The 22,758-nt window shown below is 38.7% G+C and overlaps 1 protein-coding gene across 1 annotated transcript in view; it reads right to left on the minus strand.

The window, feature by feature from the left end:
- The window catches only part of AQR (aquarius intron-binding spliceosomal factor), a 102,310-nt gene that overhangs the window by 73,029 nt on the left and 6,523 nt on the right, over positions 1-22,758 (minus strand). Inside the window, exons 3-10 of the mRNA XM_062205578.1 lie at positions 21,598-21,638; positions 13,417-13,452; positions 12,426-12,546; positions 9,447-9,587; positions 7,055-7,123; positions 5,018-5,118; positions 3,676-3,752; positions 781-845 (exon numbers count right to left, since the gene is read on the minus strand). Coding sequence (XP_062061562.1) covers positions 781-845; positions 3,676-3,752; positions 5,018-5,118; positions 7,055-7,123; positions 9,447-9,587; positions 12,426-12,546; positions 13,417-13,452; positions 21,598-21,638 — 651 coding nt within the window. The remainder of the gene's footprint in view (positions 1-780; positions 846-3,675; positions 3,753-5,017; positions 5,119-7,054; positions 7,124-9,446; positions 9,588-12,425; positions 12,547-13,416; positions 13,453-21,597; positions 21,639-22,758) is intronic.

Genomic DNA, 22,758 nt, shown 5'->3' on the forward strand with positions numbered 1-22,758 from the left:
TGAAATATATCACCTACATCTCTACATCTGAATTTTCCATCAAAATCCTGTATCTACATGAATCTTAATTTAAAAACAGAAAACTGACAATAGCAGCCTTAGCTTTTTTCATCAATACAGGCACATTTAGAAAAGGTGAGATTATAGGGACCGAGGTGTGGCACGTTGGTTAAGCCACCATCTGTGATGCTGGATCCCATACGGAGAGCCAATTCAAGTACCAGCTGCTCTGCTTTCCAATCCAGCTCCCTGCTAATGAGCCTGGGAAGGAAGCAGAAAATGGCCTAAATGCTTGGGCCCCTGCTACCCATGTGGGGAACCTGGATGGAGTTCCTGGCTCCTGGCTTTGGCCTCCCCAGCCCCAACCATTGTGGCTATTTGGGGAATGAACTCTTTCTAGCTCTGGCTTGCAAATAAATAAAATAAATTTTAAAAAAAGAAAAAAGAAAATTGTCATAAACGTGTTATTTCTGCCATTTCAAAAACTCTAAAGTGGTATTAAAATATCAGAAAATAAAAATGCCATTGGTGGACTTATATTTAATAACTATATGAAAAAATATTTTTTCTACAAATAGCAGCTCACACCACAAGGGAAACTCATCTGAAAACCTCAAGGGCCAACTGAGACTTCCTTCCCTATGGGACACCTTGAAGCAGCTATAAATTAGGTACTAAAGTCAATTTGAAAGGATAAAGAAATTTTCTATTTATAATCATACGCTTAATCTTAAGACTCTTACTGATTATCTAAAAGAGAAGTCACTGTAGATTTCTTACCTCTAGATCAATCATAAGTTCAATGAATCTTTCACAATAATGAACTTTGTCCATAGTGACAGGTTCTGAACATAAGAGAGAAAATAGGTTAGAATTGTCTTAGTGAGTCATTTTATTTGCTATTTCTCAAAATAGGTAAACATTTACTTATTGAAACAGTCATTTATCTCATTAACCAGAACTGCACTATAATTCAGATAAAAACTTCACATATATTATTAAAAAGATCAATCATGACATTTAGTTATGTAAGTATGAAAGATTTTTTTTAAAACTTAGAGCACAAGTACATTTTAAAAATCAGGCTTTCAAATATATTTTTTAAAGTGTTAATTTTAAAAACCTGTACTCATCATCATTAAATTTTTTTAAAAAACTTGAAGATATAAAAATCAAAAGGTAGTTCTATAACAATTTTGGGTTCACTTTAATTTCATCACATACTGAACTTCTAAAAGTACTCTCATATGCATAACCATATGTATCTATAATATATATTTGTAATATGCCTCAATATATATACATTTAGTGCATACAAATGTGTGGGGAAGATACACAGCAATCTAATTGAAGAGAACTTTTATGGCTTTTCTTCCATTGTACAGTAACAATTTGGACATTAAAATGCCAATGATGGCCGGCGCCGCGGCTTACTAGGCTAATCCTCTGCCTGCGGTGCCAGCACACAGGGTTCTAGTCCCAGTCGGGGCACCGGATTCTGTCCCAGTTGCTCCTCTTCCAGTCCAGCTCTCTGCTGTGGCCCGGGAGTGCAGTGGAGGATGGCCCAGGTGCTTGGGCCCTGCATCCACATGGGAGACCAGGAGGAAGCACCTGGCTCCTGGCTTCAGAAAGAAACATGCCAGCCGTAGCGGCCACTTAGGGGGTGAACCAACGGAAAAAGGAAGACCTTTCTCTCTGTCTCTCTCTCTCTCACTGTCTAACTCTGCCTGTCCAAAAAAAAATGCGAATGAGAAGTGAAACAATAACATGCCTTTAAAATCATTATCTTATTTATGCAATTATCAGCATAATGTGCTATTTTTAAAAACTTTTACTTTTGTTTTTAAATAATTATAACTTTATGACAGAAAATGCTTTCATAATATATGATTTTTCTAATGCCAGTAAACACTCTATCATTTTATTAGCTAAAACCTTCCTGCCAAAACTGTTTCAATTAAAATGAAGATGATTTGGGGGTTGTTCTTACAGCTTAGTCTAAAAATTTCCAGCAGTGACTAACCCAATATCAGACCTCTAGAAGGCATCCTAACAAATACTTAAATAAAAATCCATTTCTTTCACTTATTTGTAGTGTACAAGAAAATGGACAGCTTCATGTGAAGAAAAATATGTACCTTTATGAACAATATATAGAAATGTTAACTGGAACTTCACCAGCAACATTTCTAGTTAACATAGGACCAGAACTCACACCCTAAAGTAATGGAACCGTAGCATTTAATAGCTGGAAAAGATCTCAGAGCATATCTATTCTACATCTTCATTTTCCAAATGAGAAACTGAAGACATGAGAAAATGACCCAATGAAGTTACAGAACTAGATAAAGGCTGCACAGAATTGGAGCACCAGTTTTCTGAGACACTGTCTCAGGACAGTTATTTAAAGAATTTAAAGGAGCAATCTGGAATTTAAATCCATTCAAGCCAGGCATCTATTGCTATCTTTTGTTCCTGTAACTGTCCATGGCAAATTATTTCGTCCAAAATCAAAGCCTAGCATAATCTGTATTCTGTATCTTTTTTACAACTTGTGAAAATTAACATTGGTTGCCCCTCTTCCAGGCCAGCTCTCTGCTGTGGCCAGGGAGTGCAGTGGAGGATGGCCCAAGTACTTGGGCCCTGCACCTGCATGGGAGACCAGGATAAGCACCTGGCTCCTGCCATCGGATCAGCGCAGTGCGCTGGCCGCGGCGGCCATTGGAGGGTGAACCAACGGCAAAAGGAAGACCTTTCTCTCTGTCTCTCTCTCTCACTGTCTACTCTGCCTGTCAAAAAAAAAAAAAAAAAAATCAGAAAACAAAGCTTAGTGCTCAAGTTCTGTACTCCGAGGGACAGAGGTTTCATGTTTTATGTTAGTTGGCCCTACTGAGTATATTTTCAATATAGAAAATCAGTTATTCCAATTTCAGAGACAATACATCTTTATCATTTGTCTCTTAGGTATATCGTAGCTTCTTCTTCTGACACAATACTGACATCGCAAATCATCCCACACAGATTTGCTTTTAAAGAATTAACATGGGCCGGCACCACAGCTCACTAGGCTGATACTCTGCCTGCGGTGCCAGTACCCCAGGCTCTAGTCCCAGTTGCGGCACCAGATTCTATCCCAGTTGCTCCTCTTCCAGTCCAGCTCTCTGCTGTGGCCCGAGAAGGCAGTGGAGGATGGCCCAAGTGCTTGGGCCCTGCACCTGCATGGGAGACCAGGAGGAAACACCTGGCTCCTGGCTTCGGATCGGCATAGCACGCTGGCCGTAGCAGCCATTTGGGGGTGAACCAATGGAAGAAAGACCTTTCTCTCTGTCTCTCTCTCACACTGTCTAGCTCTGCCTGTCAAAAAAGGAAAATAAAAATTTTATATGGATTGTGGTTTTTTTTTAAGATTTTATTTATTTATTTGAGAGGCAGAGTTAAAGAAAGAGAGAGGGAGACAGAAAAAAAGGTCTTCCATCTGCTGGATCACTCCCCAAATGGCTGCAATGCTCAGAGTCTGGGAGACCCAGACTGTCTGTTTTTCAAATTAACTAAAATAATATATAAATAATCATAAAATAAAATTGTTCTAAGGGCAGATTTTAGCTAGAGATGACTAAATTTCTTGGAACATCTACACAATACAACTGCACAAATGAGCTGAGTAAAGACAGTTACCAGAAAGTGGGACTGATTTCAGCACAGAGATAAATTTCTGGATGAGCTGTGAAAGAAATCTTCTTTCTTGATAGGCCCTAAAATCAGAAAGAACATTGATTGTATTATTTTTTAAAACACAGTTATTGCAAAACTAAATGCTATACGTTTAACAAGCCTTTCTTACACTATTTAAATATTCCATTTCTCTCTGAAATTGGGACAGATTTTGAATGCACTGTCTCAGCTTTGTATGCAAATACAGTGACACTCATTACTTGCCTAATATGCCAGTTAAGCACATACCACCTTCTCTTATCATAAAAGTTTTCACTTGGATTTAAGGGTCAGAACTAAAGAGGAATTTTCAAACTTTTACTTACAGTCTGCCCTTAACACTAAAAATGTTTAATGTAGCTAAAAATGATATGAGCAGGGGCTAGTGTTGTACCCCAGCGAGCAGAGCTACTGCTTGCAATGCTGGCATCCCACTGGGGTGCCAACTGGGGTGTCCCAGCTACTCTTCCTTCCTATCTAGTTCCCTGCTAATGTATCTGGAAAAGTGGCAAGAGATGGCCAGAGTGCTTGAGCCCTCGCTACCCACTTGGGAGATCTGATGGAGTTCTGGGCTCTTAGTTTCAGCCTGGACTAGCCCCAGCCATGGCAGCCATTTGTGGAATAAACAAGAAGATGGAAGATACCTCTGTCTCCCCTTCTATTGCTCTTTCAAATAAATAAATAAATCTTTTTAAAAAATGAGATGAGCAATTTTATACCTCAGTATATTTAAAGCATTAGATATAATACAGTATTGGCCGGCGCCGCGGCTCAATAGGCTAATCCTCCGCCTTGCGGTGCCGGCACACCGGGTTCTAGTCCCAGCCGGGGCGCCGGATTCTGTCCCGGTTGCTCCTCTTCCAGGCCAGCTCTCTGCTGTGGCCCGGGAGTGCAGTGGAGGATGGCCCAAGTGCTTGGGCCCTGCACCCCATGGGAGACCAGGAGAAGCACCTGGCTCCTGCCATCGGATCAGCGCAGTGCGCTGGCCGCAGCAGCCATTGGAGGGTGAACCAACGGCAAAGGAAGACCTTTCTCTGTCTCTCTCTCTCACTGTCCACTCTGCCTGTCAAAAAGAAAAAAAAAAAAAAAGGTACAGAGAAAAGGAAAATAAGAGAAGGCATGGTGATGTGTGGTTTCTCCTTTTGATCTTTGTGAAAAATATTCCTATGACAGCCTATGATAAAGTACTATTTAATAATTTATTTGAGTTCAGTAATACACAAAAGGAAGTAAAACCAGTCAACATCATCTAAGACCAATAACCCAGCCAAACAAGCCAATAAAGAATGAAGCTTTGCCAACATACTGTTCTCTTGCTTCTGGATCCATCTTTTCATCGTTCTTTTTAATCAAGTTCCAGAATTTTCTTAGCTTAGGTGTCTTTTTTAATTCTAATTCCAATCGTGCCTAAAAAAGATACATGATATTAAATCATAGTGACTTCAAGGCTTACAAAGATTAGATCAAGTATTAGCTACGTTTCTAGCAGAAGCAATGGGATAAAACCTGAAAGCAACATAACAAACTCTGAAAGCTGAGAAATGAGTAATATTTTTAAAAATTATTCCATTCTGGCCGGCGCCGCGGCTCACTAGGCTAATCCTCCGCCTTGCGGCGCCAGCACACCGGGTTCTAGTCCCGGTCGGGGCACCGATCCTGTCCCGGTTGCCCCTCTTCCAGGCCAGCTCTCTGCTGTGGCCAGGGAGTGCAGTGGAGGATGGCCCAAGTGCTTGGGCACTGCACCCCATGGGAGACCAGGAGAAGCACCTGGCTCCTGCCATCGGATCAGCGCGGTGCGCCGGCCGCAGCGCGCTACCGCGGCGGCCATTGGAGGGTGAACCAACGGCAAAGGGAAGACCTTTCTCTCTGTCTCTCTCTCTCTCTGTCCACTCTGCCTGTCAAAAATAAAAAAAAAATAAAAAAAAAAATTATTCCATTCTAAGACTTGTTAATTTAAAAAGATAGAAGAAATTGCCTTTTCTAGTTAAGATTTGAAACTCAATAACCAATTAAATAATTTTACTTTTACTATTGAAGATTTAATTCTGCAAAATATAAGCTTGAACACGTAACATAATCACCCAATTTTGAGAAATATCAATCTAAAATAATGAACATAAAAGAGCTACCACAAATAAGAAATGTCTATATCAGCGTATTTTCTCTTAAGGAGTATGCTACTTTAAAAAAAAAAAAAAGATTTATTTATGGAACATCACTGTGGTGTAGTGAGCTCAGCCTCCTCCTGCCCAGCTGGCATCCCATATGGGTATCAGTTCTAGTCCTGGCTGCTCCTCTTCCAATCCAGCTCTCTGCTACTGACTGGGAAAGCAATGAAAGAAGGCCCCAGTGCTTGGGCCCCAGCACCCACATGAGAAACTAGAAGAAAGCTCCTGGCTCCTGGCTTTGGAATGGCCCAGCTCCAGCTGTTGTGGCCATCTGGGGAGTGAATCAGCAGATGGAAGACCTTTCTCTCTGTAACTCTACTTCCCAGGTAAATTAAAAAAAAAATCTTCAATAAAAAAAATTTATTTATTTGAAAGGCAGAGCCTGGAGCTTCTTCTGGGTTTCCTATGTGGGTGCAGGGGCCCAAAGACTTGGGCCATCTTCTACTGCTTTCCCAGGCCATAGTAGAGAGCTGGATCAGAAGTGAAGCAGCCCATATGGGATGCCTACAATAGGCGGTGGCTTTACCTGCTATGCTGGCCCCAAGAACATGCCATTTTTTAATTCAGTATTGACTTTTAAAAGTGTCATAAGTTTCCATCCCTACTAACTGGTATCTTTGAGTAAATTTGCATATCTGGGTGTGTGCTGAAACATCTATGAACAGGAAATGAAATTCTGAATAAAGTGTTACATTGAAATTTGATAGTTTTAACCTTACTTCCCTAAGATATGTCAATTTGGCTGTGGTAGCTGCACATATTACTTAATAAAGATTTTGTGACAAAACATAAATAATGAATATAGCTGTGAGCCAGACCTTCTCCTACAGATGCATATACTTTTGAATCAAGGGAAATAAAAACTCAAGTCTGTATTAAATTTCATTCAAAGAAATATATAAGGATAATAATCATACTTTGCTACATTAGTCTCCCTTCTTTAGCAAGTTCAATGGATCCTATCTATTTCACTTTATAATAATGAAATTAGGTGAAACATGTATTAAGATGGACATAAAAAACTTCAAAATGAAAAACCACATCAAGGTAAGTTATTGCAAACCAATTTTGTTAGGCAGGAAAGATGTTTATGTTCATATTAAAGCTACACAGTCTAAAACTACCTTCCACTTTTACCATATACACACATAAGATTCTGAAGTTAAGATACTTACAGATTGTAGGCCCATCCACATGGGGAGGGAGATAAGCTGCTGTACCTGACTTCGTATCAAGTCTACTTCCTGTTGAAGGCATAAGAATAAGTTTATAAATCCACAATTACTTCTACCTAAGTTTTACAAGAAGTACAATGACTTTCTAATTACTGCCACAAATAATTTCAAACTGACGGCATTTTAATATTAAGAAGCTCAATACTTAAAAAAAAAAACCCTCATTATTTGCAAATTTTATATTTATAATTTTATCTACTCACAAAATATATTTTAAATATATATATATATATATTTTTTCAATTTATTTGAAAGTCAGAGTTACAGAGAGAGGGAAGGAGAGACAGAGAAATATCTTCCATCAGCTGGTTCACTCCCCAGATGGCCATAGTGGCAGGGCTGCGCCAAGCTGAAACCAGGAGCTTCATTTGGGTCTTCCACATGAGTGGCAGGGGCCCAAGAACTTGGGTCATCTTCTGTTGCTTTTCCCAGGCTATTAGCAGGGAGCTGGATCAGATGTGGGGCAGCCAGAACACGAACCAGCACCCATATGTGATGCTGGTGTTGCAAGCAGGGCTTTACCCTCATGCCACAATGCCAGGCCCACAAAATCACATTAGTAATCCCGAAAATCAATAGTCCCTGTGCTTTCATGGTCATTTACAGACAGCACAGAACAGCAAAAACTGCTTCAGTTTCCACTCTCATACTAGAAACAAGAATGTTTTGGTTATCGATTTAGTGCTACTTTTTATATTTTTCCACTTTTTGTCAGTGGTTCTGATATTTAAAATAGTCCACAAGTACAAGCCTTGAAGTGTTATCTAGTGTTCACAGATAGAAGACTGGGATGTACCTTTTGGAGAAAATAAGTAAGACTCATATGGTGCTGTTTACTGTGAACTCAAGGTTAATGAATCAATAATATATGTTGTCTTTAAACAGCAGCACACACAAAAGAATGTCAAGTACTGGTAGGTTGATAAAAATGTGACTATAGGTTCCAGAAACCTAATCTTGTAATTCTTTTAGAAGCTATGATGAGGCATTAACTAGTTCAATGTTTTCAGATAGAATAACTAACTCAAATAACAAGAACTGAATGTAAACTGAAAAAGATAAAACTTTCAATAATAAACTAGTTCTTACACTGGTTAAATCTAGCACCAAACCACAATACTAATTAAATCTTATTTTTGTTTAAATTCTGATGAAGAACCATGCCTATTTAAATTTCTATTTGCTCAGCTTATTTAATAAATGTTAAAAAGGTAATGTGGTATTCACTGAAGAATCATAAATCTTCTTTAATTCCTTTATAAGATCTGTATAAGGGGCTGACACTGTGGCGCAGCAGGTTAAAGTCCATGTCTGCAGTGCCAGCATCCCATACGGGCACTGGTTCGAGTCCCAGCTACTCCACTCCCAATCCAGCTCTCCACTATAGTCTGGGAAGGCAGTGGAAGATGGCTCATGTGGTTGGGCCCCTGTACCAGTGTGGGAGACCCAGAAGAAGCTCCTGCCTCCTGGCTTCGGACTGGCCCAGCTCCTGTCATTGTGGCCATTTGAGGAGGGAACCAACGGATAGAAGACCTCTCTTTCTGCCTCTGCCTCTGTCTCTCTGTAATTCTGCCTTTCAAATGAATGTCTTTTTTTTTTTTTAGCCAGAGTATGGAGATAAATAATAACTTTTCATTTATCAATATATGGTCTTCTGGATAAGAAAGAAGTCCAAGAATTCTCCTGCATAGGTCAAGTGTATTACAAATGCAAAAAGCATTTATGGTTAAATAAATAAATATATATATATATATATATATACCTTTAGTTAACCATAATAGGAAAGTTCAAATTAAATATTAATTACTAAAAATATTTATAAAGATGGTCCTGTGGGAGGTTAAAATGTATCCTATATAACTCAATCATTTTCAAAGATTATCCACAGTCAACTCAAAATACAACTCTTCTGCCAACTTGCCAGCCTTTGCATGAAGTGTTAACTAGAAGGTAATAAAACTACATTTGTACATGCAGCTTGCGGCACAGATTTCAGTACTCAATTCATATTAAGCAGACTCTTTGTTGCATCTCATTTTTGTTTCTCTACTTGAGGTTTTGGTTCTCATTATCATTTTTCTTAGTGTTTAGACAGAAAACAGGAATCAAGCCCAAATTGACTGAAAAATAAGCATATATTTTAAAATGGATTTATTGAGAAGTAACTGAAATCAAACTTGGCATTATCTTTATCCCCCATGACTGAGGCAAAGTAAATCTCATCTTAAACAAAAAAGAGTTATCTTATCATCTAAACTTAATCTATAAGAACAACAAAACTTGAGCCCATCACTGCTCTGTGTTATCCCTCCCCCCAGTAAAGTAAAATTACCAAACTATTGAAGCAATGATCAAGAAAAAGCAGTAGGACTGTCTGTTCATGGAGTGAAAATTCACCATCAGTTTCAGCTAATGCAGCTTTCAAGATGCGCTTAAAAAAAAATGGGAAGTGATCTGGCTTCTTCTTGAAAATCTGCAAAGAAAAAAAGAATATAAACTCATTTTGAACTGGCTTACTCACCTATTTTTCTCCCTTTAAAGAAGTCCTTTACAGGAGTCTATTAACAAAACCAAATAACTACAAATAGATTATTTGTATATATGTAAAAGAGTCATCATGTGCTTACTTATAATTAATGATAGCAAGGCAACTACAGGTTTTTGACAGGGCTATGAGAGTTACAGAAACATTTAGATCATAAAATAATGGCTTTAATTCTTTTAGTTTTTCTTCTATAGGTTCTGCCTGTTTTTAGCTTAGCCTTTGTTTTCCTATTGAGGAACTGAAGTGTTTTAATTTCCCTGATTTAAACAAAAGAGACTACATCTTTACAACAACTACAGTTTTCACATTGTAATTAATCTCATAGGCAGCCTCTCCTCCTTTACTTTACAGCTCTTTACTCTTAACATATAAATAATGTAAATATCAAGTCTCTTTGATCTATCTCCCTTTCTAATTATTGTCATAAACAAGGGTTTCAAATGTATGGTCTACACTAGTTACTTCTACTTGATTCTCTAAAACAAGGTTTTACCCATAGCAACTGCCCTGAAGCTGTTCCGGCTGTCAAGTCCAATGGATCCTCACCAACCTTCTACTGATGGCACCTCTTCCTTTGACCATTTGAACTCAAAAGTTAGTGAACCTAGGATTCTAGTCTCATTCTTCTTTCTTCTTCAAACTAATTCAATTATCATATGCTAATAATTCCAAATATATACCTTTAGTCCATAGTTCTCGCCTTATCTCTAGATCCTTAGATTCTTCTGTCTACCAATTTCGTCTAGACACCACAAACACAATTTCAACTTATTATGTCCAAAACTGAATTTGGTAGTTCTGTATCCCCCAAAGTATTCCTCAATTCTCTATCGCTATATTGCTAAATGGCACCATCGCCTATTAGGAATACATTCAGTGGTTCAAGCCTGGTAGGTTATTGAAAATAACACCCTTTTCTACTGCTACTTTAATTAATTACAAAATCTAATTAATCCTACTTTCTTTTTTTTTTTTTTTTTTTTTAATTTTTGACAGGCAGAGTGGACAGTGAGAGAGAGAGAGAGACAGAGAGAAAGGTCTTCCTTTGCCGTTGGTTCACCCTCCAATGGCCGCCGCGGTAGCGCGCTGCGGCCGGCGCACCGCGCTGTTCCGATGGCAGGAGCCAGGTGCTTCTCCTGGTCTCCCATGGGGTGCAGGGCCCAAGCACTTGGGCCATCCTCCACTGCACTCCCTGGCCACAGCAGAGAGCTGGCCTGGAAGAGGGGCAACCGGGACAGGATCGGTGCCCCGACCGGGACTAGAACCCGGTGTGCCGGCGCCGCAAGGCGGAGGATTAGCCTGTTGAGCCACGGCGCCGGCCTAATCCTACTTTCTAAATCTGTTTATATCTTCCAAATGTATACAGTAACTCTCCTTACCTATGGTTTCACTTTCCATAATTTCAGTTACCCATGGTCAACTGCAATCTGAAAATATTACATGGAGAAGTCCAGAAATAAACAATTCTAAAGTTTTACATTGGGATCACTCTGAATAGCAAGATGAAGTCTTAGAATTTTTCTGTTCCACTCAGCCTGACATTTGGATCATTGCTTTGTCTAGCATATTCACACTGTTTACAAGATCTGCCCAGTTGTCACAGTATCATAGTGCTTGTGGTAAAGTTACCCTTATTTTACTTAATAATGACCTCAAAGTACATGAGTAGTGAGGCTGATAACTTTATTCCAACATATTATTATAAATGTTCTACTTTATTATTATCATCGTTGCTAATATCTCTTACTGTGCCTAATTTATAAACTAAACTTTATCATAGGTTAAATATGCACAGGAGAAAATACAGTATGTATCATGTTTGGTACTATCACTAGTTTCAAGCACCCTTTTGAAGTCTTGCAATATCTGCTCTATGATAAAAGGACAGTGTTATATTATCATTTCTTTATCTCAAGCCCTAATCACAAAAGTAGTCTTTGTAACATGCACATTGATCAAGTTATTCTCTGGCTTAAAATTTTTTTCTCTCCTTTTTTTATAATAGCTGGAAGCAAGTTTAAGAAACTCCTAGGATCTCTCACTAAGATTTACAACACATAGTATACTTTGACTTCTAATGTACTCTGACCTGGCAGTCACAGAATGAATCACTTAAGAAGTGGCCATGGTTTTATGTTAAAAACTCAAAACACTTTCTCACTTTGAACACCATTTACTCAAAACAAACGACAAGTATCCATGCCTTTTCTTCATTTTAAAAAATGAGTTGAGTTGATGAGTGGACAATTTTATGGTGAGCAAAGAAAACCTCAGTTTTGGACCTCTCCTGCCCAAGTTCCTGTTGCACCAGAACAAAAAGTCAACAGTTCATCAGAATTTCAAAAGTAAAACATCCCAAAACAGGGAGAAGGAGAAAGCTGAAATTACAATGTAAATGTCTGTCTAAACTTTGGAAACACTACTTTGTTCATGTAAAAGTATAATTACATATTCTCTATTGTGAAACAAAGTATTCTCATTTGAACACTATCTATTTTCACTTATTAACTTTTAAGAAAAGAGTAGAAAAATAATTCCACATTCATAATTTGTCAACACATAGTAAGTTAGTTTGAAGAAAGTACTGAAAGCAGAAGAAAACTGGTATCATCTTTCATGCATCCATTGTTTTTCTCAAAATTTCCTTTACTATTGGGTAAAGCTCTGCTGTAAAAGCACTACTTATTATCAGCAAAGAGTTCTGCTACTTTGTAATAATTTAAGTGGGCACAATATAAAAGCTGTAAACTAATTTAAATCTGTTACCTCCCAGGCAGGGACGTTTTCTCTGAACTTCTCATTCACCATGCAGCAGATGGACATTAAATAGGCCTTGCTCGACATCTCTGGAGAATAATTCAACCAGAGGTAATTTTCAAGATACTGGCTGTAAAGAGTAAAAAGGAGCAGATATTTATTTAGTTACTACCACTCATTGTAAAGGCATAATGATTTACAGCTTTCTGAAAACATTCCGAAAAACAAGTATTTACTACCTGTAATCTAGGTTAGAGCTATTTGCTACAAACTTGTATAGAAAATGTGACTTTGGAGAATGACAGTCAGACTTTCAAGTAAGAAGACATCAAAGATATAAACATACATAATTATCCCTATCAGACAACTCTAGATTCCCTTATCTAAGGTTCTTCATAAAGTAAAAAACAAAAATATCTGACAATTACCACCTCTAAAACAAAATGATATGATAGGCCCTTTCACAGATAAATTGTACCTGAGACATCTAACTTGCATCAGGACAAAATGAGCTCCAAAAACTAAAAGAAAGACTTGACAATCAAAAGAGGCAGACCTGACAATCCAAAATAAGCTTTGCAAATACTTAATTTACCAGGTCTCTAACTATACGTTCTCTTTTGTTTGAAATACTTACGTCACCAGTATCTAGGTTGGAACCATACTGGCTCAGTAACATTATAGATCTGCAGTGAAAAAAAAGTGGCTATAGAATATGTTCTAATTTATTTCCACTGATCACTACAGAAACCAACCAAGAATTCAGAAATTGCTCAGTACCTAATTATTGAGCAATGAATTGCTTAACTAGTGGGAAACAACTCAAAATACAAATTATCCTAACAACAGAGCATCACTTTGAAAGCAAAGGATACCTACATATATTCCAAAATAAGTCAATCATTAAAACACAAATCTTCAAATTTAGAATTATTTTAAAGCATTCAAAGAAACACACACAAAAATAGCTGAACTACCAAAGTAATAACTTTTAACTCACCTAAATTCCAGCAGCATAATTTTCCTAATGGCAAATCTAAAAATATGACAATAAACAATGTTTAATAACAGAGATATAATCACTTCAGTTATTATTGCAAATACACTTTGGAATCATTTGGTCTAATAGTAATTCACGTACCAAAATTTATAACATTGGATCACAGCTACCAAAAGCTATTCTATTGCAAACGAAAACATTCTGTTAAAGAATGATACCCTCCTAAAAGCACAATGTACACATGTATTTAAGTCCTAAATGGGGAACCCAATTTCACATGCTTCTTAGTCTTGACAATAAACCAAAAATATCAGAATACTGTGAAGAAAATATCAGGTATTTCTCTTTATCAAGTTGTCTTTTAAAAACATAAGTACTTTGTTTTATATGAATAAATTATGCTGCAGTCGGAGTATCTCTCCAAAGGCAGGTTCAAATGGCCACTGATTTAGTTTTATCATTTTATGATACTCGAAATAGAACACTGCCACTTTGAGTTTTCAGCTTTGGAGATTAAATTTGTATGTATTATGAATTTACAATACCCCAGAAGGCCATTATTCTGTCAAAATTCTATTCCATTGATTTCTGATCTCTCAAATAGCAATGTCACAGAACTTTTGAGAATAAAGTAAAGGTTTTTATTAGGATTCCTAAAGCGAACTAGGCCCCTAAATGGATACAATGTCGTGAGTTGTAGATTCCAAATTATCTAATGGCATTGCATATAAGCCATAAAAACAGATCTAGGGACCAGAAAATATATCACAACAACTTTAAAATATGAAAAGGCATAATTAATAATAATATAAATTTGGGGGCCGGCACTGTGGCATAACGGGTAAAGCCGCCACCTGCAGCGCGGCATCCCATATGGGCACCAGTTCAAGTCCCAGGTGCTCCACTTCCTATCCAGCTCTTTGCTATGGCCTGGAAAAGCAGTAGAAGTTGGCCTAAGGTCTAGGGCCCCTGCACCCATGTAGGAGACGAGGAAGAAGTTCCTGGCTCCTGGCTTCAGATGGGTGTAGCTCCAACTGTTGTGGACAACTGGGGAGTGAACCAGCAGATGGAAGACTTCTTTCTGTGTAACTCTTTCAAATAAATAAATAAATCTTTAAAACAATAAAAGTAATATAAATTTGAAGTCTTTTGGGGTGGTTATTTTTATTTATTTGATTATTGTTTTAAGTTACCAATATTTATTGAGAGCATGCATAGTGCCTTCTACTATGCCAATGACTTAACACAGACTTCAATAAAACCTTTCAAAGTTGAACAATTTATGCAAAATAAATCGGGTTCATTAATTTCATCAGTGACTGAATCATTAAATCTGAAAAGGAATGGAGGGGAGAGTACGCAAAAGGAAGTCTCTCTGCTGCTATAATTGCCCCCAATTCCTCTTTTGGGATATAGCTGTATGAAAGTATGAGGTTTAGAACTATGACAGCTCCCTGGCAACCACATAGGAAAAGCCCCCCCCAAAAAAATTAAGAGATTGACAAGCACCCTGATATTATAAACTTCTAACCTACCTACTTCTAAGGTTGTTAAATAGATAATTAAAAAAAAAAAAAGGGAACAAAAGAAGACAATCACAAAAGGGTATATACCATGTGGTTCCATTTATTTAAACCTCAAAAAGAAACAAAACTAAAACTATAGGGGTCATGTCTACATACTAACATACTAAAATGTCAAAGCAAAGGAACAAGCTCAGAGTTTCTGGGATGCAACAACATTTTGTTTTGACTTAAGTGGTAGTTATGAATTATTCATTTGGCTACACATCATTTGCTTTAATATCCCTTTCTGCTTTATATTTTATTTAAAAGGGGTTTGAACATTTCAAATAAAAATAAACACAAACACTTTGGCAAAAGTAAGTTGCTATATGTCACCCTCCCTCCCTTTTTTTTGTATATAAATCACTTGACTATATTCATAATGGGATTGATAATCATACTCTAATCCTCAACCAAAATCCAATTAGCAGCCTGATTTTGTAAATAGAGTTTACTTGAAATATACACACCCATACATTCATGTACACAAAATCAAACCAGAGTACTAGTAAGTAGTAGACTGTCCAATTTAAGAACAAAGTATTGACAGGAGCCAAGGAACCAAAATATCTTAGGCAAGTCGCTTAACCTCTCTGTGCCTTGGTCTCCCTACCCATAAAATGAAGATAAATAGTATCATAGTATGGTTATAGTCATACATGGGACCCTATGTACAAGGTGCTTAGAATCTGGCACAGTCTAAGCACTTCACAAATAACAATTATTCTTTTTAAGATTTTAGAATCAAACTTGGATTAAAATTCTTAATAAAGCTTGCCAAACCTGTTATTGCAAGAATAGCAAAAATGGGTGTAGACATACAGCCTAGTTAAGACACTGGGTAAGACGCTATGTCTCACATCAGAGTGTCTGGGTTCAATTTCTGGCCCTAGCTCCTTATTCCAGAGTCATACTAATGCAGACCAAGAAGGCAGCAGTGACTCATATAACTGAATTTCTGTCACCGTTGTGGGAGATCCAGTTTCAGTTTCTGGCTTCCAACTTTGACACCAGCCCAACAGGGGCTGTTGTGGACATTCGGGGAGTGAACTGGCAAATGAGAGCTCTCTTTCTCTGACCCTCTGCCTCTCAAATAACTTTCTTAAAAAATTTCAGTTAGGCTGGCACCAGGGCTTACTAGGCTGATCCTCCACCTGCAGCGCTGGCACCCCGGGTTCTAGTCCCAGTTGGGGTGCCGGATTCTGTCCCTGTTGCTCCTCTTCCAGGCCAGCTCTCTGCTGTGGTCTGGGAGAGCAGTGGAGGATGGCCCAAGTGCTTGGGCCCTGACCCGCATGGGAGACCAGGAGGAAGCACCTGGCTCCTGGCTTCGGATCGGCGCAGTGTGCCGGCCGTAGTGGCCATTAGGGAAGTGAACCAACGGAAGGAAGACCTTTCTCTCTGTCTCTCTCACTGTCTAACTCTGCCCGTCCAAAAAAAAACACAAAAAACAAAACAACAACAAAAAAATTTTTTTTCAGTTAAAAAATAGAAAAACTAATTAACTGTAGAATATGTCACACATTAATTTGGGGGGTGGGGAGTGAGCAATATGACTTTTAAGTTATTTAATTTTGAAATATTAGAAATTATTATTTTCATACCATAAAAATATTAAAAACTGATGAATTTATTTCCAGATGCCTCCTGGGGAAAAAAGGGTGACTGTGCAAACAACATATATTATATATAACATAATATATAATATTAAGAGTATTTTATGCCTATAACCTGCCTATCTTGATAGCCTACCAAAAAGTTAATAAATACTGCATCAAGCCATTCCCCCTAATACTGAAGATGGCCACAAGGACATAGCCAAATAATTTTCTCAGGCACTAGCATACAAAATTGGTCATCAGGGCATAGTTTGACAGAGTACTTGGGATTCCCACATCCCATATCGGAGTGCCTGGGTTCAAGTCCTTGCTGTGCCTCCAATTCTAGCTTCCTGCTAATGCATATCCTGGGAGGCAGGTGATGGTTCAAGTACTTGGATTTTTGTCAACTACATGGGAAACCCAGACAGAGTTCAGGGCTCCTGGTTTTAACTGGGAGTATCTGGGAAGGGAATCAGCATATGGAAGATCTCGATCTCAATTTCTCTAACAATTTTAGAAATCTGTTCATTTAAATCTTTGAATAATACTATTGTTTATGTATTATAGAGGTGCTCTTAGTATTTAAAAATTTGCTCAAGTTGAGAATATGGTTATTAAAAATGCCAAGGTGGGGCTGGCGCTGCAGTGCCGGCATCATATATGGGCGCCGGTTCGAAACCTGGCCATTCCACTTCCAGTCCAGCTCTCTGCTATGGCCTGGGAAAGCAGCATAAGATGGCCCAAGTCCCTGGGCCCTTGTACCTGCGTGGGAGACTTCGAAGAAGCTCCTGGCTTCGGATCAGCACAGCTCAGGCCGTTACAGCCAACTGGGAAGTGAACCATCGCATGGAAGACCTCTCTCTCTGCCTCTCCTTCTCTGTGTAACTCTGACTTTCAAGTAAATAAATAAATCTTACAAAAAAAGTGCCAACGTAAATCTTTGAATCCCACTAGTGAGGCATTTCTTTCAGCAATTAAAAATAATGTAGCTAAGTCTATATGGCTTAAAAATCATCCACAGCTTTTAGTTTGTTATAAAATTATCACTGAGGGAGAAATATTAATAGCAAGAGATTAAATGAAAAAACTGAAGTAAGTAATAGCTGAAGAGTCAAGATAATTTTTAGATTTGTACATTCTTAATACCAAAGAAATAAGAATCCTAGAAATCATCTACATGTAAGAAATAAGGGATCCTGGAGCCGGCGCTGTGGCGCAGTAGGTTAATCCTCCGCCTGTGGCGCCAGCATCCCATATGGGTGCCAGTTCTAGTCCCGGCTGCTCCTCTTCTGATCCAGCTCTCTGTTATGTTCTGGGAAAGCAGTGAAAGATGACCCAAGTCCTTGGGCCCCTGCACCCACATGGGAGAACTGGAGGAAGCTCCCAGCTCCTGGCTTTGGATTGGCACAGCTCCGGCTGTTGTGGCCATCTGGAGAGTGAACCAGCAGATGAAAGACCTCTCCCTCTCCCTCTCCCTCTCTCTCTCTTTCTCTGCCTCTCCTTCTCTTTCTAACTCTGACTTTCAAATAAATAAATGAATCTTAAAAAAAAAAAAAAGAAATAAAGGATCCTTGAATTTACTCATCCATTCTTCTTTAGTTAAGTTTCCTCAGGCAATTTCATCCATACCCACTCGCAAACCAATAGGACAGATATTGTATCTACTCAAATGTCACAGCTTCAGAGAAATCTGATTAATCTATCTAAAATAGTTGACTTTGTCACTACCTCCCAACTATACTTCAATTTAATTCATAGCAGTACCTTCTGACATTATATCACACCTTTAAGTTGTTTGCCTACCTCCCCCCACTGGAATATAAGATCCATGAACACAAGCACTTTACCCAGCTTACTGGAACTGTTAGCTTGGAAATGGTGTTTGATGAAAATCCCAAGTTGTCTCTCTGAGCTCTACACCTAGATACTTATTGCTTATTATACAGCTCCATCTGCATGGCACCTAAGTACCTAGAATTTAAGATCATCAAGAGTGAACTAGGCCGGTGCTGTGGCTCACTAGGCTAATCCTCCGCCTGCAGCGCCGGCACCCCAGGTTCTACTCCCAGTTGGGCGCCAGATTCTGTCCTGGTTGCTCCTCTTCCAGGCCAGCTCTCTGCTGTGGCCCGGGAAGGCAGTGGAGGATGGCCCAGGTGCTTGGGCCCTGCACCCGCATGGGAGGAATACCTGGCTCCTAGCTTCGGATCGGTGCAGTGCGCTGGCCATAGTGGCTACTTGGGGGATGAACCAATGGAAATAGGAAGACCTTTCTCTCTGTCTCTCTGTCTCTCTGTCACTGTCTAACTCTGCCTGTCCAAAAAAAAAAAAAGAGTGAACTAGTAATCTATACCCAGTTCCCATTTCACAACGACAATGGCAAAAACTGGTAATAGCACTTCTAACCACCAAGTAACGTAAGCAAAAAACTTTGGAATAATTTTTGATTTCACCATTTTTCTCACCCACTGCGCCTACCTCTGAGGTCTCTCCACTTCTATTTTTCTCAAATTGACAATTCCACTACTTGTCAACTTTTTATGCAAGTCCAACCCATGATTACTTGAACCTGATTATTCCAATACTTACTCAACTAATTTTCTGCCTTTTCCCCCTTAAAATCCCAATTTTCTCCTTCAAATATCACCATAATGCATACAAGTCTTCATTGCCTGCCTATTGTTTTTCAAATAAAGAACAAAATCCTTAACATGGCCTTTGACCCTATGTACCTCTCCTAGGTCATGAATCAACTATTATAACAAAACAAAACAAAATAACTAGCCTCCTATATTGATATTTTCATAAATTTGCCCTCATAATATTTAGCAACATTTATCTCCTAAAACTTAAAAATGTGAAAAGTCATTAGGGGCCAGCACTGTGGTATAACTGGTAAAGCTGTCATCTGCAGCGCCAGCATCCCATATGGGCACAGGTTCAAGACCCAGCTGCCCCACTTCCAATCCAGCTCTCTGCTGTGGTCTGGGAAAGCAGTGGAAGGATGACCCAAGTGCTTGGGCCCCTGCACCTGTATGGGAGATGTGGAAGACGCTCCTGGCACCTGGCTTTGAAATGGTCCAGCTTTGGCTGTTGTAGCTGTTTGGGGAAAAAAATCAGCAGATGGAAGATCTGTCTCTCTCTGCCTGTTTCTGCCTCTCTGTAACTCTGCCTTTCAAATGCATAAATAAATCTTGAAAAAGTCATCAAATAGAAGATTTTACAAAATATCTAACATTCTTAACATAGTGTTTCTATTTCTTATTAAAACATGTAGTCAACTTTACTTTTAAAATACTCACTAGGCAGTTAAGTCTACAAACAAATATACAGAAAGATGTCCAATGCATATAGTTAAATTAAAAAAAAAAAAAAAGTACATTGGAGCATGGCATGTAAACTCATGTTTAAAAAACAGTAGGAGGGGGCCGGCGCCGTGGCTCAATAGGCTAATCCTCCACCTAGCGGCGCTGGCACACCGGATTCTAGTCCCGGTCAGGGCACCGGATTCTGTCCCGGTTGCCCCTCTTCCAGGCCAGCTCTCTGCTGTGGCCAGGGAGTGCAGTGGAGGATGGCCCAAGCCCTTGGGCCCTGCACCCCATGGGAGACCAGGAGAAGCACCTGGCTCCTGCCATCGGATCAGCGCGGTGCACCAGCCGCAGTGCGCCAGCCGCGGCAGCCATTGGAGGGTGAACCAACAGCAAAGGAAGACCTTTCTCTCTGTCTGTCTCTCTCACTGTCCACTCTGCCTGTCAAAAAATAAAAAAAAAAAAATTATTAAAAAAAAAAAAAAACAGTAGGAGGGAATGGGACAGATATATACATAAATAAGTCAGGTGGGGGCCAGTGCTGTAGCGTAACGGGTAAAGCCACTGCCTACAGTGCCAGCATCCCATATGGGCGCCTTGCTCCACTTCCAATCCAACTCTCTGCTGTGGCCTGGGAAAGCTAGAAGATGGCCCAAGTCCTTGGGCTCCTGTATCCACGTGGGAAGGTCTGGAGGAAGCTCCTGGCTCTGGATCGGCACAGCTCCAGCCATTGAGGCCAATTGGGGAGTGAACCAGCAGACAGAAGACCTCATTCTCCCTCTCTCTCTGCCTCTCCTTCTCTCTCTGTGTAACTCTTTCAAATAAATAAATAAATCTTAAAAAAAGAAAAAAAATAAATCAAGTGTTAATGAACGGGGAAGGAGATTTATTGAACTTTCTCCCTTGTATTTCAAAAATAATATGTATTCTTTAATTCATCATATATTTTACATAATATATATTTAGTATTATTTATCTTACTTTCATAATTTCTAAGGAATATTTTTAAGACTTATGAGAAATGAAAAAAATTTTAAAAATTTATGAGAAATGACAAATGAGATATGACAAAAATTAGTATTAAATTGAAATAAAATATCCAAGTTTATTCTCTCAAATCTTTTTTTTTTTTTTTTTTTGACTGGCAGAGTCAGACCATGAGAGAGAGAGAGAGAGAGAGAGAGAGAAAGAAAGGTCTTCCCTTTCCGTTGGTTCACCCCCCCAAATGGCCGCCACGGCAGGCACGCTGCACCGATCCGAAGCCAGGAGCCAGGTGCTTTCTCCTGGTCTCCCATGCGGATGCAGGGGCCCAAGCACTTGGGCCATCCTCCACTGCCTTCCCGGGCCACAGCAGAGAACTGGACTGGAAGAGGAGCAACTGGGACAGAATCTGGTGCCCCAACTGGGACTAGAACCCGGGGTACCCACGCCGCAGGCAGAGGATTAGCCTAGTGAGCCGCGGCACCGGTCTCAAATCCTTTCAAAAATCAAATAAACTCTAGAGAATTTATCCCTCTAATCTGAGCCAAAAATTAGAAGACAAGGAAATAATTCAAGACTTTTCCATGCCTAGATATACAGTTCTCTTCTACCATTGAGTTGATGGCCAATAAAAAACAGAACAAAGCTCTAAGTTCTGATCACAAAAGTTCAGATGGGAACCACCCTAGTCACCCTCCAGTCTCAATGTAAAAAAATTAAACTCATCCCTACCTTGATTTGACAATCTCTTTTTCATATATCTCTTCAATGACCTGTTATCAAAAATAGAAAAAGATTTACTATTTCAAATAATTTTTTTCCAAATGCTGAATTAAACTGATATTTTCAACTACTGACTTTATACAAAATAAGTTGGATTTAGGAAAACTATCAAATATTACTACTACAGAAATAATACTTAAGATGTTTTCAAAAAATAATGACATTTCTCAAAATATGAAGTGACAGAAAGCAAAGTAGTAAAGATAAATAATATTTTCTATAAAAACAGAGCCCTAGGCACACTTATATTTGGAGAAAATAAAAATTCAGAAGATCATGATTTTCTTTTTTAAACCTAATTTTAAAGTATATAATTGTTTCAGATTCCAACTAAGAGACATAACAATATGCTCAAAAGCCAGACAGAAAGCTAAAAGACCTAATAGGAATAAATGCTAATTATTATATCCTATTACCCAAATGAACTTGATAAAGCCTCAGAATTTCCATTCATTCACGTTAGGGCAGGCAGAATGGTATAACAACACTGAGGAATTCAGCCTGTGGAGTTAGAAGCCTGGTTAAAATCATCCACCTTCACAACTAACGACTAGATTCTTGGGCAAGGGCTTGACCTTTCTAAGGCTCAGTTTTCTGACCCACAAAAGGGATCTAACGATATAAACTACCATATAGGCTTGTCATAAATGAGCCAGGTCATGTAAAGAAATGGTACAAATTTGGCACTCGGCAAGTCTTCAAAAACTGCTACCAGTAGCAGAATAGTAACGTGTCAGTAGTAAAAAAATCAAAACCTACAATATGGTGGGTGGTAGTGGGATGGGGGTAATAAACTAGTCTTGTTAATCTCTTAGAGAAAATTGTGTTAGAGTTTTTTGTTTTATAAAAATGCAAATTAAGTAGGAAAATGAAGGGCATAATTCCCTTTAAATACCAACTTCTAATAAAGTTTTTCTGACATACATAGCTTTATCTAGAATAATCTAACATGCTAAAATGATCTAGAGCTAATCTCTTAAAAAAAACTTTAATGGGTTCAATTCAATCTTGTAGTGACATCAAGATTTACAAACAGAATATAGTAAGATAAAGCAACTCTGCTAATATTTAAGAGTTATATTTATGATTACCCTCCTGATGTATAAAAAA

This window comes from Lepus europaeus, chromosome 11 (genome assembly GCF_033115175.1).
Source record: "Lepus europaeus isolate LE1 chromosome 11, mLepTim1.pri, whole genome shotgun sequence".
Lineage (NCBI taxonomy): Eukaryota > Metazoa > Chordata > Mammalia > Lagomorpha > Leporidae > Lepus > Lepus europaeus.